Raw genomic sequence first — 16,028 nt, 5'->3', positions numbered from 1 at the left:
GTTTGGTCATGAAAGCTTGAAGCTGTCAAAGACCATCTCTTGCCCTATGTTCCCTTGGTCAGAAACCTTTCAGCAACCGCTCAGAGGAGAGACAGGCAGGTACAGAGCAGGGATGGGGAACCCTGGGAGCCACTGTGGACCGAACCGTGGGTGTTTTGTTAACATGGGCTTTGATTCATGTGTGACTTTTCAGAAACAGAAAAGAATAAAGGGAATCAGGAAACAGAGGCAATCAAAAACACCGGCTCAAATATAGGGAACATACTGTTGGGAACCAGGTGGGCGGATGGGTGGAAGAGGGGGTGGGGATTAAGAAGACACTTACTGTGCTGAGCACCGAGTCACATACAGAATTCCTGAATCCCTACTCTTCAACTGAAACGACGAAAATACTGTACGTCCATTAGACTGTATTTTCAAAATTGTCTTTGAAAGGTGGGTATTAGGAGACCAAAATGAGATTACGCTCTGAGAGTTTCCCAATCAGGTCTCCTCAGGCTGTACGTGAATGCACCTTAAAGATCAGTGAAAGAGCCCAAAGACAAAAGTGACATCTGTTGATATGGAAAGGCCAGTGCCCACCTCTGTGATCACAGAAAACACACACCTTCCTAGGATATTGGCTGTCGTAAAAGCATTTCACCGACGTCCCCTTGGAGCTACGCTCCTCTGGTATTTCCATTCTCCTTGGTTGTGTGTCCTCATGGAGTAGTTGAAGGGAATATTGCTACCCCGTGTTTGGTGGACTAAACCAAAGCTGGCTATTTCTAGCCCCTGGAAGACTGAGCTAAAGGGCCTTCTGGAAAACATTGCACAACTGGATCTCTCATCGTCTTCCAGAGAAGGAAAGGGAGGCCCCAAAGGGCACCAGTGGAACAGGAACACAGAGGAGGTTCTCCTGACACCAGCATCAGGATCCCAACTCCCTGAGCAAGAATGAAGAACCCCCGTCCCCCCACACACAATGGACACATATCACTGGAATGGGTCAGTTCCCAGGAAAAGCGAAATGCGGCCAAACATGGAAAGGTACACAATAACCTCACTGAAAGAAAGCCCACTGGGATCCCCTGCCCTGGGTCTTAAGTTCCACCTATGCATGAAGCCATTTGATAATCACAGGGGAAGGGAGGGAAAACTGAATGGGAAGCCACCAGAGAGGGAGAAAAACGATGCGAGGCTCTTCTCTAAGAAACAAGCAGAGGAGCCTAACAAATAGCAGGGAGCACATGGGGAGTTAGAGAGGAGAAGGGAGTTAGGGAAAACTGGAAGGGGAGGTGAACCTTGAGAGACTATAGACTCTGGAAAACAATCTGAGGGTTTTGAAGGGGCGGGGGCGTGGGAGGTCGGGGTACCAGGTGGTGGGTATTATAGAGGGCACGGATTGCACGGAGCACTGGGGGTGGTGCAAAAATAATGAATACTGTTATCCTGAAAATAAAGAAAAATTAAATTAAAAAAAAAAGCAAAGAAACAAGCAGAGGGTTGCTGGAGGGGAGGTGGGTGCGGGTATGGGACAATTCGGGCAGGAGCATAAAGGAGGGCATGCGATGGGATGAGCACTGGGGGTGAAACGCAACTGATGAACAGCTGGGCACTACCTCGGAAGCTGATGAGGAACTGTACGGTGGCTTACTGACTTTCCACAACAACAACAAAATACAATCCAAGGTTCTGTGTTTCCTTGATTTTCAATGTGGAAAATACGGGATGATTTCTTTTCTTCCCTCAAGCAAGGAAATGACATAGCCTATTCACGAAAAGGCAATGCTCAGGACATTCTACCCCTTTCAGCCCTAAAGAAGTTTTTCAAACAGGCTTTCACCAGTTGCAGTCCTCATGCCCTTCTAGTCATTTCGGAGCACTCTTGACAGGGGGCAAACCCTTTTTTTCTTCAAGGTGACTCACCCCAAGCAGGTAATATCCCTATGTGCCACAGGAGTGACTACAGGTGCGCCCCCCCCCCAACCTTTCCAAGGGCCTCACTACAAGTTTTCCAGAAAGGTGGCATGAATAGTACTGGCTGGAAGGTGGATGCTGCATGACATCCATCCCTTTGTTCACTTGAGGGATGACTAGGGGCAAAGTCTCCATCTCAGTCGTGGACGTGCCAGAGCTCTCCAGCTCCCCTTCAGACACGGCCCTGCCCTCTCTCCCATAGAAGAACCTGCAGAACTACGTGACCATGAACTGGGAACACACAACAAGGGTACAAAGGTCTTACCTGAATTCAGCTCAGCATGGCAATGACAGACTGGTCCCTCTTGGAGGTTGTTCCCAGTGTCCTTGAGGCATTCGAACCCCTTCTTGGCGGCTGACTCCAGACAGTGGCTCACCTGTCACAGTGGCTCATGATAGAGGGATGAGAAGTTCCTCGGAGACAGGTGTCACCACACCACTATCATCACCCTTTGTCGTGGAATAAATCTATGTCCCTCGTCGGATTAAGAAACCCTTCAAACAGGACTGGAGCAGGTGGCAAGAAAAGGCTCCCTTTGAAGAAGGGCTGAGCTTGGAGACATGTCCAGTCCTATGTCTCACTGCTGCCATCACCACACACAGTGGTGCCCCAAATGGGCAGGGTACCATTTCCAGTACACGGCTCCTGCTCGCCCAAGGTACCTATTCCTATCATCGCGCCATCGCATCTGGTCAGGACCCCAGCATTAGGCCTGTGCGTCTCCAGTTCCTGCTGCTGCCTGCCTCCACCAGCGATCCTGTTTCCTCTCTGAATTCCGAGCGCCGCAGCATCCATCTTCCTCACCTTCACAAAACAGGATTGTGCAATGATTTCATGGATACGACCTGCAAGGCACAGGATGGAAAAGAAAAGGAAACTCACACCCTGGACATTCAGGATACTTAAAATCTTTGTGACTTGAATGACATTATCAACCAAGGGAAAGCACAGTCCAGAAGTCGGGAAAGCATGTTTGCAAACCATGGATCTGGCAGGTTCTCAATATCCACAATATCTAGAGATCCCAGGAACTCAACAACATCAACAACAAGAGAAAAACAAGTCAAATGTGATGTGTGAATGTACACATGGGCAAGAGACATAACCTCAAAGCTATACGCAAGGAAGGAAATTGCAAGCAATGAGATACCTTTATGAATCCATGAGGTTGGCTCCCCATGGAAAAAGAAAAACAAAACAAAACACAACAAAGCAAAACAAAACAAAACAAAACAAAACACTCAGGAGAAAGGAAAAGACCAAGCCATGGCAAAGATAAAGAGAATTAGGAACCTTGCTGATTGGGTGTGGTAGGAATGTTTAAGGGCATGCTTGTGAAATCAGTATGACAGCTCTTCACAAAAATCAACTTGAGTGGGACACCTGGGTGGCTCAGTCTGTTGAGGTCTCAGGATCCTGGGATGGAGTCCCACATCGGGCTTCTTGCTCAGCCGGGAGCCTGCTTCTCCCCTGCCTGCTCTGCCTGCCACTTCTCCTGCTTCTGCATGCCTCTTTCTCACGCTGACAAATGAATAAATAAACCGTTTTTAAAAAATCAACTTTCGCACTACCATGTGTTTTAGTACTTGCCCTTCTGTGCTAGGTACCCACATTCATGAACAGGATAGTATGGTCCTGGAGACTTATCTGAGCACACCTTCTCATGGCAGCATGGTTCCTAAAAGCTAACCCATGAACGCAATCCAAGTATCTGTCCAGGGAGGAACAGATGTTGTATATACAGACGTTGGGATAGTATTCATTCGCTAAAGAGGACAAAAACATTGACATGCGCCACCCCGTGGGCGAACGTTGAGGAGGGTGTGCTAAGTGAGAGGAGTATGCATGAAGATAACCAACTTGGACTCCACTCTTAGGACCTACCTAGAGTGGACTCCGAAGGACAGAAAGTAGAATGGTGTTTGCCAAGGGCTGGAAGGAGGCGCTCGCGGGAAGAGTCTGACGCATGCTAAAGAGCTTTAGATGGACAAGATGCCAAGGAGATGGGAAGGTGGGTTCCAGGGAGCTTGGGACAAAGACATTAATGCTTTTTAAGACATTTAGAATGTACTCCGTGAACTTCATGGACTTCACGACCTAAAAATAAATTGCACTGAAAAGCTGCAAAGATGGAGAAATGAACACAGGACCATTTCATCTGGCCCTTTATACCCTTTCCAGGTAGGTCCTCTCTCAGCCATTCGACTTCTGCCATTTTCCTTGAGACAACATGGAGCCAACAAAATGTCCTTCTGTGCCTACTTCGAGGTTGAAAGACAGAATTGCCCCACCCGGGACAACTTTATGTGAGAAGGTATTTTTCAGAGTTAATTTCTTGAGACCTGTTATTCCTTGATCATGTTTTCAAACAGAACCCAAACTGAACATTCTCCTTCGTCTGCTTGATTTTTCCTTCCCTGATTTTTCCCCCCCACTCAGAACCCATTGTTGATGCAAGGGCTTGGGTGTTCCTATGCCTGTCGTCATCTACTGACTTTAGCTTCTGCTGTTTCCAGTTTTGCTTACGTGTCATTCCTTTACCAAGTCAACTTTCCCGAGGCTCATTATGAATAGTAAAATATTTTCGGCCCCAGTTGGATTGAAAGAACTGACATCGAGCACTGTGCACGTCTCAGCTACACAACACAATGACTTCATGTTCCTAGGCCCTAAAAGGATGACCAGAATAAGCGGTGTTCACAAGGATTCCTGACCATGGGGGTGGGCGCAGGGAGTTCTTGTCCATATTCCTTGGCTGTCTAGGAGTATGTTCCCAGGCGTGGAACTCTGGGATCCTACGGTAGATTGTTGGTTGGGAGCATAGGAGCTAACAAATGCCGGTGAGGACAGGGAGAACAGGGAACCCTTGGACACCATCCGTGGGAATGCACACTGGCACAAGTCACTGTGCAACACAGTATGGAGGGTCCCACAGTCTAGAGATGGACCAACGCACCAAACAGTGCCATGCGAAAGAAAAGAGCAAGCGTTCCGTGAGACAAACGAAGAATACTCTGAAAGAAGGCTGCAGAGTCATTGGAGAGAAAGGCCCGAAAGGCCTCACTGAGGGGGACAGCGCTGAGGACAGAATAAAAACAAGGGAGCTAGTCCCACACAAGTCTGGCTGCCCTGTGTCATGAAGAGGGAAGGCACCTCTGCCTGAGAGCCTCACTACCAGAAGCTGGGTTGGCCAGAGGACATGAAAGAGGCATCCAGTGTGGCTGGAGAGCAACTGGGAGCAGAGCAGAGGGTGGTGAGGAAGGCAGGGACAGGGCCTCAGGCCTGGGAGACAGGTAGCGATCTCTTGTCCCTCTGCAACGGCATTGCCCCAATACCCTGCATCTTCAAATGCATGGACTGAATGCCCCACAGTTGTTGCAGAAGAGGAATGGAGGCACAATTCCGCATGCTTCCTCCACATCACCATACTTGTGAGCCCGTGGTTGTAACTGAGGCTGGACTAGCAGAGGATTTTCCCCAACTTAGCACCCATCATTCGGGGAGCCATTCAACTCAGAATCTGAGTTTCTGGGCGCATGTTGGCCTTGCCACTGCCTCCGATCCTGGCACTGTGAGCCTCGATAGATGGCAGCGCCAACCATCTGGGCATGTTTTTCGCTTCAGATTCCGAGAAGAAAAGGGGAACAAGGGAGAAGTGGACCATGAGCAAAGAAACTAGGAAGTGCGAAACTCCTTGCCTGACATCTAGAGAAACACGAGGCATGCTATTTCATCACGTTGAGTAAGTACATCGCGTGGCTCAGAAGCCACTCGCTAACCACCCAGAGCTTGCAGAGTGATGCCTCCACCACAGGTCAGGATCCCTGGGAGCCACTGTGAAGGCTGCTCCCCTCATATACCAGAACGAGGGAAAGAGGTCTCCTTCTAAAGCTATGTGGGAAACAACTGAACCGTTTCACTACCGAGGATGACAAAGTCTGCATCTTCGTGCATTTCCACCCCATCATGGTGCCCCATTATAATGACGCCAAGAGGGAAAGGGACGGTTCCAAAACGACACAAAGCCGGGACCCAGGCCTCCTCGCAGCGTTCCTCCAGGCCACGTCCCACCCCTTCCTGCAATTCATCTGGCCTTCTATGTGTGCCTCTGATTTCCCGTGACACCGTCGCACACATACCACAAATACGGTCTACATACACCCTAAGATGTCCCAAGGAACTAGATTCTCCCTGGTCCCCACTATGCAGGTTGGGAATGTGGGCACTAGGGGAGACACACAATGACTGAGGACACAGGAGTGGGAAAGGACAGAGAACAAACGTCTGACTTCAGCTCTGTCTCCTGAAAGGGAGGACCTGAGTGCCAATTCCAGAGCATGGTGCCTCTGGCACTTTTGGCTCATTGTGTACAGTCCCGGGGAAGAGAGGTCAAGAGCCAAGTGAAGGGGCTGCAGAGAGGGGGTGACTTTAGGAAGGGCCCCAGGTATTAGAATCCTGAAAGCGTGACCTCATATTCTTCATGATAGGCCCCAACTGAACTTAGAACTCTGGCAACCAGGCACCCACTTTCAAAGGGCAACCTGCTCTCCAGCACACTTGAGTGGAGACCTTCGACAGAACACCATGTTCAGTTGTTGTCTTCCTACTTCCAGGGGTGCTGGGCCCACAGGAGCCCAGAGCCAGAGACATGACTGCAGTTGCAGACAGTGCTTCAGCCCTCTTTTCCGAAGCTTCTGGTCATGGGGCCGGAGACACCAACAGGTAACACAAGGCAGCTCGGGGCAGCCCACTGGAGAGTGGGCAACAACTGTGGTCCCACCTCAGCGGGCACACACCACTGTCCCTTACTGTGTGGGAGCGCATCTCTCTCTCTCTCTCTCTCTCTCTCTCTCTCTCCCTGTTTGTGTGTGTGTGTGTGTGTGTGTGTGTGTTTGTAGAAGTGGGGACAGGGGATGAGGGATATGCCCTTCCTGGGCAGAAGCAAGCTGCCTGGTGTTGGAGGCTGGACCCATCTGTCATGTTCATACCCCAGGTCATAGCAGGCTGGATGAAAAGGGGAGGGTGACACAATGATAAGGCTCATGGTAGTCATGATGAGCCTTAGAGTGTCCTCTGGCTACGTCCTTGCTCAATGTCTTTTCAGCCATCCCTCTTAGCCTGAACTGGATAACACGATGTCTAGTGGGGGTGTCCCCTGGTGGCAATGTTCCGGGAGGCTGCTAATGGCTCTTGGCCCTGTGTCTATGGGGCACTGCCTTTTCAGAGCTGCACCCCAGAGACTGTGAATGAGCTGGCTGGGGACTTCAACGACTCCAACTCGCTGGACAAGGGTCAGGTGTCCCAGGCCACCCAGGATCAGTGCTGCTCTGAGGTGAGAATAGGAAGAAGCTCCTCCACACCCAGGGCCCCCATGCAACGATGGGGACAAACCTGGGGCCTTCCCAGAGTGTTTCCACTTGACTATTCCACCGGCCCCACCCCAGAGTAACCCACACCTCCGCACATATGCCACACCTATGGGTAAGTAAGGGAGGAAGACACTCTTCACCTACGTGGGACTGGTAGAGAATAGAGTGAATGCTTTCCGTGGCATGGGGGGAAGTTGTTTTGATTTCTTTCCTCTGGCCTTGTGTTGCTTTTCACAAAGCCATGAGTATCTTGGCCTTTTCCCATGGGTTTTACGATTTTCCCTACTCATGCCAGCTAACAAGTGGAGAACCCAGCTGGGTTCTGGAGAACTGGCCCACGCCCTTCTAAATCCTCATACCAGATAGGGTGATTGAACCTACAAAAGGGCCGGTGGGATCAAGCCATTCTACAGGTCTTTCTGGAATGTATCAACTCTCAGAACACATCGAATCCTAGGAGGTCCACCAGCTCACAGGCTCTTTCCCTCTAGGTCCTCACAGTCCCCCTTTCTAAAGGACGTGGTCTGCTACAGTGACTCGGTCTAGCATTGCTGCTGGAACTTGACGTGACTCAAACTGCTTGCCATTCCAGCAATGCTGCAAGGAAAGGGCACCTCAAGGGTCCTCACAGATGATTTGGGTCACTCCATCTGCCAGACCGTAGACCCAAAGATTGGGTGGAAGGCCTCCGATGCCTCCTGGCCCAGGTAGCTGGCTCTGGCATGAGCTGCTGCAAGGCTTCAGCTACTCCATCTCCCTTGACAAGCAGCAGGGACCTCAGGCCACCAACAACATCCAGTCCTGGTCTGGGGTGAGAACGGGCCCAGGTTCATGGCCAGTCTCAGGACCCAGAGATGACCGGGGCCAGCCCACAGCCCAGACTAGACACAACTGGCTGCCCTGGGGCCTGCCAAGGAAGGTGGTTTCCCCCTGAACCTTTCTGCCCCTGACAGCAACAGGCCAAACCGCATCAGCATAGGCGAAATGCCATGTAGCCCATGCTTTGGACAGATCTCAGACCCAACGCGGATGACCTTGAGCAGGCTTGGAGATTCTCAACCTCTCTTTTCTCCTCTCAACAGTAGGGCTCCTTCCTCATGACTCCATGGCATACACATACAGATCTTCATACGGGCTAGGAAGAGACAGACAGGCTATTGCTGTCCAGCGAACCACACATGTTGAAGTCACCAGTACATTTAAGCCTAGATGGGTCCTTTGGAGGTTGGTTTTAGGTTTTCAGCCAAGAACCTTTTTTCTGGGTGGGCACACAAGTCCCTCGTCGTCTTGCCCAAGTTCCCAAAGGGATGGGAGGATGCAGTCTGAGCTCCAGACCCTGCTCTTCCTGGGGCTTCACGGCGTTGAAGCTGACTATGTTGCTCCCCACCCCGCCCCCTTGTCTGCCTGCTGGAAAAGGCATCATCCCTGTCCCCGGACGAGGCCTGCACGATGCTGGAGCTCAAACAAGGCACAGTGCAGAGATGGAGACATTCCCTGCTGCTATCCTTCCCGGATAGAAGCCTCTCAATCGTCACCACCATGTTCTCCATCTATCAGATGTTCCCGTCAGCCCGGCAGGTCCGGGATCACCAGTTCCCTCGGTGAGTGCCCACCTCATAGCCAGCACAAGGGGGAGCCTTCCGTCTACTAGTTGTAGGACTTGGGAATGTCACTGCACCTCTCTGACTTTCCCTCTCCTGTCCGGAAAAGTGGAGGTGCTAAGAGGATGAACCTCGTAGGGCGACTGCAGGGAGTCATGGGAGGAAACATGGCACGCGCCTCTCTGGGGCCCGGCTCTGCAGAAAGGGCTGCTGGACATGCTGGGCGTCTTCGCGCTGAACATTTCCCTCTCCAGGGAAGACGCGTTCAGGCTCAACCCTCACAGGCCTGTGGTCCTTCTGGGTCTAGAGAAAGGAAACGGAAAGCTGGCAGCTTTCCTATTGGCAAAGGACCTCTGAGATGCCATCTAGCTGGTCCTGACTGTGGTCCTTTATGTGCCCAGGTCGAGGGGACACTGGGAGCAGGCAGAGCAGCCCAAGGGCCACTCAGGATTTGCAAAGTCCTGTTTGGGATGATTTCATTCAATCATGGCTCTTAAGCACCTAGGAATGCAGGCTCTCTCTAGTCACCAAGAGCAGTGAATGGGTAACGTAGAGACAATGTCTGGGTCTCCATTCTCGTCCCAGGGTCACATAGGCACTCTCCACATCCTAAGCACGCATGTCTAGCGTTCATCAGATGGGGCATCTCTGTGACCTACTCTAGGGATGAATGGATCCACCTCTCTTGGGACCACGAGGATGCACTCTACGATCAAGGAAGAACAGGATAGGTCTTTGGGTGCCAGAGGAGGTCCTGCTGCCTCCACAGAGCAGGGTGGGAGGCGACAGGGGATGTTGCTGGCGAGGGATGTTCAGAACCATGGATCTCCCAGGACTCTCGATTTCCATGGGAGAGCTTAGTGGGGCAGCTTCCTCTGAAGAGGCCAAAGAGTCCGAGAGAGGTGTGGACGGGATGCCAAGCACTCTGGGAAGCAGAGCCCATTGTGGGCTGAGTTGGTGCCTACAACAGCCATCCCTTGGATGGTCCATTCTTGCTCCGCCTGCCCCTATCCATATCCACCTCCGCTGACCACCACAAGTGGGGCCAAGGACAGAAAGGGTGGGGACCGGACCACTCACCCGTCGGCCTCCAACCAAAGCCCAGACACTGGTCTGCAGGGAGGATGCATGACTGAGGGGCCAAAGGACAGACCTATGGGAGGTCCCTCCCTCATCCCACGTGGTCAGCAGTCAGCAAGGACAGCTCCAGAGGGGTTGCAAGTGGGCTGGCGCCATTCTGTGGGGCCCACACCGAAAGGATGGTGCTGTGGGAGTAGCGTGGAAAAGGAAGGGAAGGCCAGGTCTCTGACTCTGCCCCACATTTGACTTTCCCCAGCACTCTGTGTCCCATCTTGGGAACCTGGCCTGAGCAGACACGGCAGGATATCGGGCAGTCCCTGCACACTGCCCATGTGGAGGTCAAGGGGGCCTATGTGCACGTCACGTGGCATGACCGGGACCTAAACACCCATGCCCCCGTTCCGCTGAGGCAGCGGGAACTTCTGCAGCTCACAGAGGCTGAGGCGGAGGGTAAGGGGCATTGCAAGCTGGGAAGGCCATCTGGGATGGGGCTCATGGGCTGGGTATTCCTTGAAAGGCCATGGGATCCGTCCTGTTCAGGGAAAGGCACATGGAGTGTCAGTGATGTGGCTGAATCGTTCCCCTTACTCCCACCCCCGTGTCCGCTATGCGACGCGTTCCAGCAGCTGAGCCGGCCAAAGAGCCTCCCATGGAGCGAGAGGCAACCCTGGCTCTGCATCAGCCATCACCTTCAGGGTCCGAGCCAGCCTCCCCTCCACCGGCTGCTCCAGAACTGGAACAGGGGCTCCTAGGTTACGGATGGTCGCCGGGTCCTGAGGCACAGACGGCTGGGCCATCGGCTTGCCTGGGAGTTTGCACGCCAGCTGTCGCAGGTGCCACTGAGCCCACTCCAGCCGCAGAGGCATCCTGCCAACCCAAGAAGCGGCTCAAAGAGAAGGAGCCTGACCTCCTGGACTTCCCTCCCAAGCTGGTGGCAGAGCAGCTCACCTACATGGATGCGGTGAGCAGCTGGGCCCCCAGGGTAGGAGGGCAGGGCCGGCTTTTCTTCTGCTCTCCGCTGCCCTATACCGGCTTTTCCCTGATGTGGACTCCTAGGATATAGGGCCAGATCTCAGCTGCAGCCCTAACCGACCGGGGAAACCCATCAGGGTTTTTAGACCTGAGCTTTCACTGTCCAGCTGCGGACTGTGGAGACAGGCACTGAGAAGGACTGAGGCAGAGGTACCACGCAGATGCAATGACTCAGAAGCGAGAGCCCGTAAATGGGAAGGCTCTGGTCCCCCGCGGGGACGAGGGCAGCTCCCTGTGTGCAATCCCGTCCATGGGTCGCCCACCCATCTGCCTGGGAGCCTGAGCACCATCAACCTGGCTTAGGCATCTGATGCGTCCTGAAGGACAGGCTAGACACGGAAAGCCATGCTTTCAGCCACCAGGTGACAATGGGCACCTGTAAGGAGACAGGGACCGCAGGGATGAGCATTTGGAGGAGGAGATGCCCCCTTGGGAGCACCACCTGGTGCGGCCCCCTGGACATGGAATGATCAGGGTGCACACGCCTTCCTCCCTTCCCTTGCCTCTCTTGGCTCCTGGGGCATCCCGCACTGGCTTCCCTCGGAGAAGAAGAGGGGCATGAAATGCAGGCTCTCTAAGCAGGCTCCGGCCACATTCCCAGCCTCCTGAGCTCCAGCTCTGACCTGGGACCCCTCCCGAGGACATGAGTCTTGCATGGGCGAACATGTGTGGGGCTCAACACACCTCCCCCTGTCCCCTAGGAGCTGTTCAAGAAGGTGGTGCCCCATCAGTGCCTGGGCTCCGTCTGGTCCCGGAGGAACAGGCCTGGCAACGAGCACCTGGCACCCACAGTCCGGGCCACCATCGCCCACTTCAATGCTGTGGCCAGCTGCATCGTCACCACGTGCCTTGGCGACCCAAGCATGACAGCCCGGGACAGGGCCGTGGTGGTGGGCCACTGGATCCGGGTGGCCAAGGTATGCTGTGGGAGGCCCAGCTCCCTGAGGCTCGCCTGAGCCTCGGGAACTGCTCTTCTGTCTCGCTCCCTTCTCAGGGCTGAAGGCCCTGCTCTAAGGCCTGTGGTCCCTAGGCTCTTCCTCCCGGGGGCATGGCCCAACGTTGGGACGCTCAGTTCCCACGTGACGCCTCCTTTGCAGTGAGGGAAAATCCTCCCTCTCGCCAGCAGTGTTCCTCTTTAGGGCTGACCTGTGCCCTTCTGCAGCTCCCTGGACATCAGCTTCACCCGTGGGGGAGCCCTAAACCGAGGGGGGCACTAAAGCTCTCGAGCATCTGGGGCTCCTGCTCTCCCACTGACAGCTCCTTCTCCTCCCTCCCCCAGGCCTGTCAGATCCTAGGGAACTACTCCTCCCTGCGTGCCATCCTGGCGGCTCTGCAGAGTGCCTCCATCCACCGCCTGCAGAGGACATGGGACAACGTTTCCAGGTGAGGAGGCTTCTCTGCAGGAGGGGCCAGGATGGAGGCGGGATCTCCCACAGGCCTGTCCTTTGCCCCCCTCAGTCAGCTTGGACCTCCTGGGAGGCAGCAAACCCTGACCAAAGGACCTGGGCCCGGGGCTGCTCCTCTCAGCCTTCCTGGGGAACAGGCCACCAGGCCTCCTGCTTGAGAAATCCAATGTCCTCCATGCCCCACCCTGGCCTCAGCTGAATTCCATATTTCCACGTGGTGACTTGGCAGCCACTGAAGTCTCTGCCCATGGTTCAGCCAGAACCCCACCCAAACCGAGCTGTTCAATTAAGCTGGGAAGGGACGCCCAGGGGGACGCCCAGGAGAACGCCCTCCCATGTCCTACGAAGACCCCAGTGCTCAGAGCAGCCCAGAGCAAACCCTCAGCCAGCCCCGTGGACATGCGGGGCTGCTCCAAGAAAAGGGACTCGCACTCTACCCTGCCACGTTAGGACTCCCCTGAGCCTAACTTCTTTCCCTCTCTTCAGGAAGAGCTTCCGAACATTCCAACAGCTCTGCACAGAAGGCAACCCCCAGGGCAGGGAACTACTCATCAAGGTAGCACGGGAGGTGCAGGGCTCCAAGGACAGGAGAGGGGTGGGAGGAGGCGTGATCCTGTGTGGATGAAGTAGGGAATGGCCTGAAGCATTCCTCGGGGAGCAGAAGCCTTTGGCAGGAATGTGCTGACAGCCTGGGCTGAAGATTCCCCCTGGGGCTGGGACAAGCGGGTGCTGCCCATCCAGACTCCCTAGGCTAGATTTCAGGTCTCTCTGTGTCCATCCATCGAGAAGGTCCACATGGGGGCCCACATGAACGCGGACAGCCCAGAGGACAGGCCCCTGCTCACAGATGGGGTGGGGATGGGTTGTGGGCCACAAAAATGATGATCCTAAGAGGATCCTGAGTGCTCAGGAGACCGCAGGAGGTAGGTGGAGTTCCCCCTTCTGCCCATGGGAAAACAGGCTCAGGGAGGCCAGGCTCCAAGCTCCAGGTCCCCCATGGACTGAATGGGGGAGCTGAGATTGTGCTAGAAGGACTCGTGGCATGCTTCAGGGGAATGGAGCGTCAGTATCAGCAGACGTAGGTCGGACGTCTAGGGTCTGCAGTCAAAGACGGTGGGCGCAAGGGGACTGAGGCTATTCTGCTCTCAAGGATCTTGTCCTTGGCCCTCTAGAAGCGGCCCTCGAACAAACTGGCCAGCCTGGTGAGGCAGCTGCAGAGAGCGCGGAAGGGGCTGCCCAAGAAGGTGAGTGTGCCTGAGGGACAGGGCCTCCAAGGCCAGGGGAGAGGGGCTCCTCCCTGAGGGCTAGAAGCGTCCAGATCAGGACAGGTGGGACCTGCCACTCCAGCTCCACCTCCTGCCTGCTGCCACAGTTGCTCAATGTCTTCTTTCCTGGGGACCAGGAGGAAGGAGTCTAGCAGGCTGGGTAGAGAATGGATTTGGGGCTGGGGAGGGGCCCGGGGCTCCATAGCCAGGGGGTTTTTTGAATTTCAAAAAGCAGGCCCTGGAGGGGATTAGGAGGAGTCTGATGTTCTGGGAGGGTGAGGGGAAAGCGAATCCAGGGGAAGCAACTAAGGGTCCTAGGCCCTTTTCCATGTGGGAAAGTGGGGTGGGCCAGGACGCTGAAGTCTTTTCGGGGAGGGCCCCTGTGGGCACCAGACAGCAGGGACTCATCCCAAACCTACCCCTCATGACACAGGGTGTCGTCCCATACCTTGGCACTTTCCTCTCCGACCTGGTGGTGCTTGATACAGCAATGGAGGACTACCTGGAGGTGGGTGAGCCTGAGGATTGTGGAGGAGGGACCAGAGTCCTGAGGACAGGGAGCAGAGAGTCCCCGGACTGAGCCCTGAGCTCTGAGTCCTTCGGAGACCTCCCTTCCCCACAGCCTCACAGCCGCCCCTAAGAACTGGCATCTCTTGCCCATCTCAGTGCTGAGGGAAGGGAGTCTGCGCCCAGACGGGTGGCCCAAGACTGGGGAAGCACCAGCGCATCCTGAAGGTGAAGCTGCATGCGCTCTGTGTGCATGGGCTGCAGCCTCTCCCTCAGACCTTGCCTGTCGGGGACAGTGAAGTCAGGACCCTGCACATCAGCCACACTTCAGGAGCCCAGCAGATCCTGCCTGCCTGAGGCGTCTGCCGCTCCCTTCAGTCACCACAGAGTGTTGTGCTGCAGGGTGCTGACCGGGAGCCCTTTCAGCATCCCCCAGTCTTCCTTCCTCTGGACCCCAGGGCTTGCCCTAACCCCAGTCTCATTGTGTGTGTGGGTTGGCGGCCCACTCCGGGGTCCTGGACTACGCGCAGCCTCAGAACGGGTGGGTGTAAGGTGCTAGGACTGACCGGGGGCCTCTTTCTGAAGGACAATGGTTGTCTACTTTCCAGGGCAATGAGATCAACCACCGCAAAAAGAATAAGGTGAGCATACGTAGCCCTGGCTGTAGGGAAGGGCAGGCAGACCCTATCAGAGACGCCCCTGGGAAGAACATTGCTTGGCTCCATCCACTCCCCTCCATCTCCCATTTCCTGGGACAGGTTGCTAAGAATGAAGTGCAAGACCCATCGAGTCAGTCAGTAGGGATCCAGAAGGGCATCAAGGAGAACTTCCCTTGATGGAGGAGGGGCTAATTCTACTAGCCTCTGAGAACAGTTTGGGACCAGACGAAGTTGCATGCAGGAGGGTGGTCATGTGTGCCAAGACCCAGGACCCGACCCCTGTCCCGCTGCTCGGCCCTCACCTGGCCCTGTAGCTTCCCCACCCAGGCTCAGGGTGCATCCTGTGCCTCTGTCCCGGCCCAGGAATACCGAGTCCTCACGGACATCATGCTGCTCCAGGCGGCGGCAGAGAATTACTGCCTAGAGCCCCAGCATCCATTCACGGCCTGGTTCTGGGCTGTGGAGCGGCTCAGCGAGGAGGACAGGTGAGGCCCACTCAGGAGCTGGGTCAGGCGACGTCGGGGTGGACTCTTTCTGCTGGCCCCGCCTGGGATCCTCCTTCTAGGGCTCCCTGGGCAGCCAGACACCAGCTGTGGGAAAACCCTGGGAGGGACTCCTGAATGCCAGCTGCTGCTCAACTCACAGGTGTCCCTCTGTCCTTAGCTACAACCTGTCATGCCAGCTGGAGCCGCGGTCCTAGCTGGCCAGCAGAACACAAGCACCAGGACCACTGGCTACAGCCACCATCAGACCTGAACCCGTGCACACTGGCTGAGCCAAGGATTGCCCCTCGGCCCCTGGGCTACTTGTGGTGCACGAGCCCCATCCGCTGCTCAACACCCCTTCCTCTCCCCTACAGAATTACTTGTTCTGGAAGGGGCAATATTGAATATAATTAAAGGGTTGTTATTTAACCACAACCACCACCACCACAACAACAAAAAGGAATGAGAACCCTTGGGATTAAAGTTTTCTTACCCAAATAATAATAGTAGTAGTAGTAGTAATAATAATAATAATAATAATAATAAAGGTTTTTATTTTCTCCTCTACCTGCCCACGTGTGCGTTTGGTTCTTTTATTTCCTACGGTAATGTACAACGTGTACAGACTCTCTTCTTCATTCCTGAACCCAGAAATCTTACAGAG

The 16,028-nt window shown here is 54.6% G+C and overlaps 1 protein-coding gene across 1 annotated transcript; it reads left to right on the top strand.

Moving 5' to 3' along the window:
- Positions 1-11,637: 11,637 nt before the first annotated feature.
- On the top strand, positions 11,638-15,748 carry LOC309857607 (ral guanine nucleotide dissociation stimulator-like). Its single transcript, XM_082750337.1, has 8 exons — positions 11,638-11,959; positions 12,322-12,425; positions 12,935-13,004; positions 13,621-13,692; positions 14,147-14,221; positions 14,829-14,861; positions 15,243-15,364; positions 15,543-15,748. The coding sequence occupies exons 1-8, from the start codon at positions 11,906-11,908 to the stop codon at positions 15,577-15,579; spliced, it is 567 nt and encodes a 188-aa protein (XP_082606463.1). The 5' UTR covers positions 11,638-11,905; the 3' UTR covers positions 15,580-15,748.
- Positions 15,749-16,028: the final 280 nt, after the last annotated feature.

This window comes from Mustela nivalis, assembly GCF_964662115.1.
Source record: "Mustela nivalis genome assembly, contig: HAP1_SCAFFOLD_938, whole genome shotgun sequence".
Classification (NCBI taxonomy): Eukaryota; Metazoa; Chordata; class Mammalia; order Carnivora; family Mustelidae; genus Mustela; species Mustela nivalis.
Note: the sequence above shows the minus strand (reverse complement) of the source record. Positions and strands in the feature narration are given on the sequence as shown.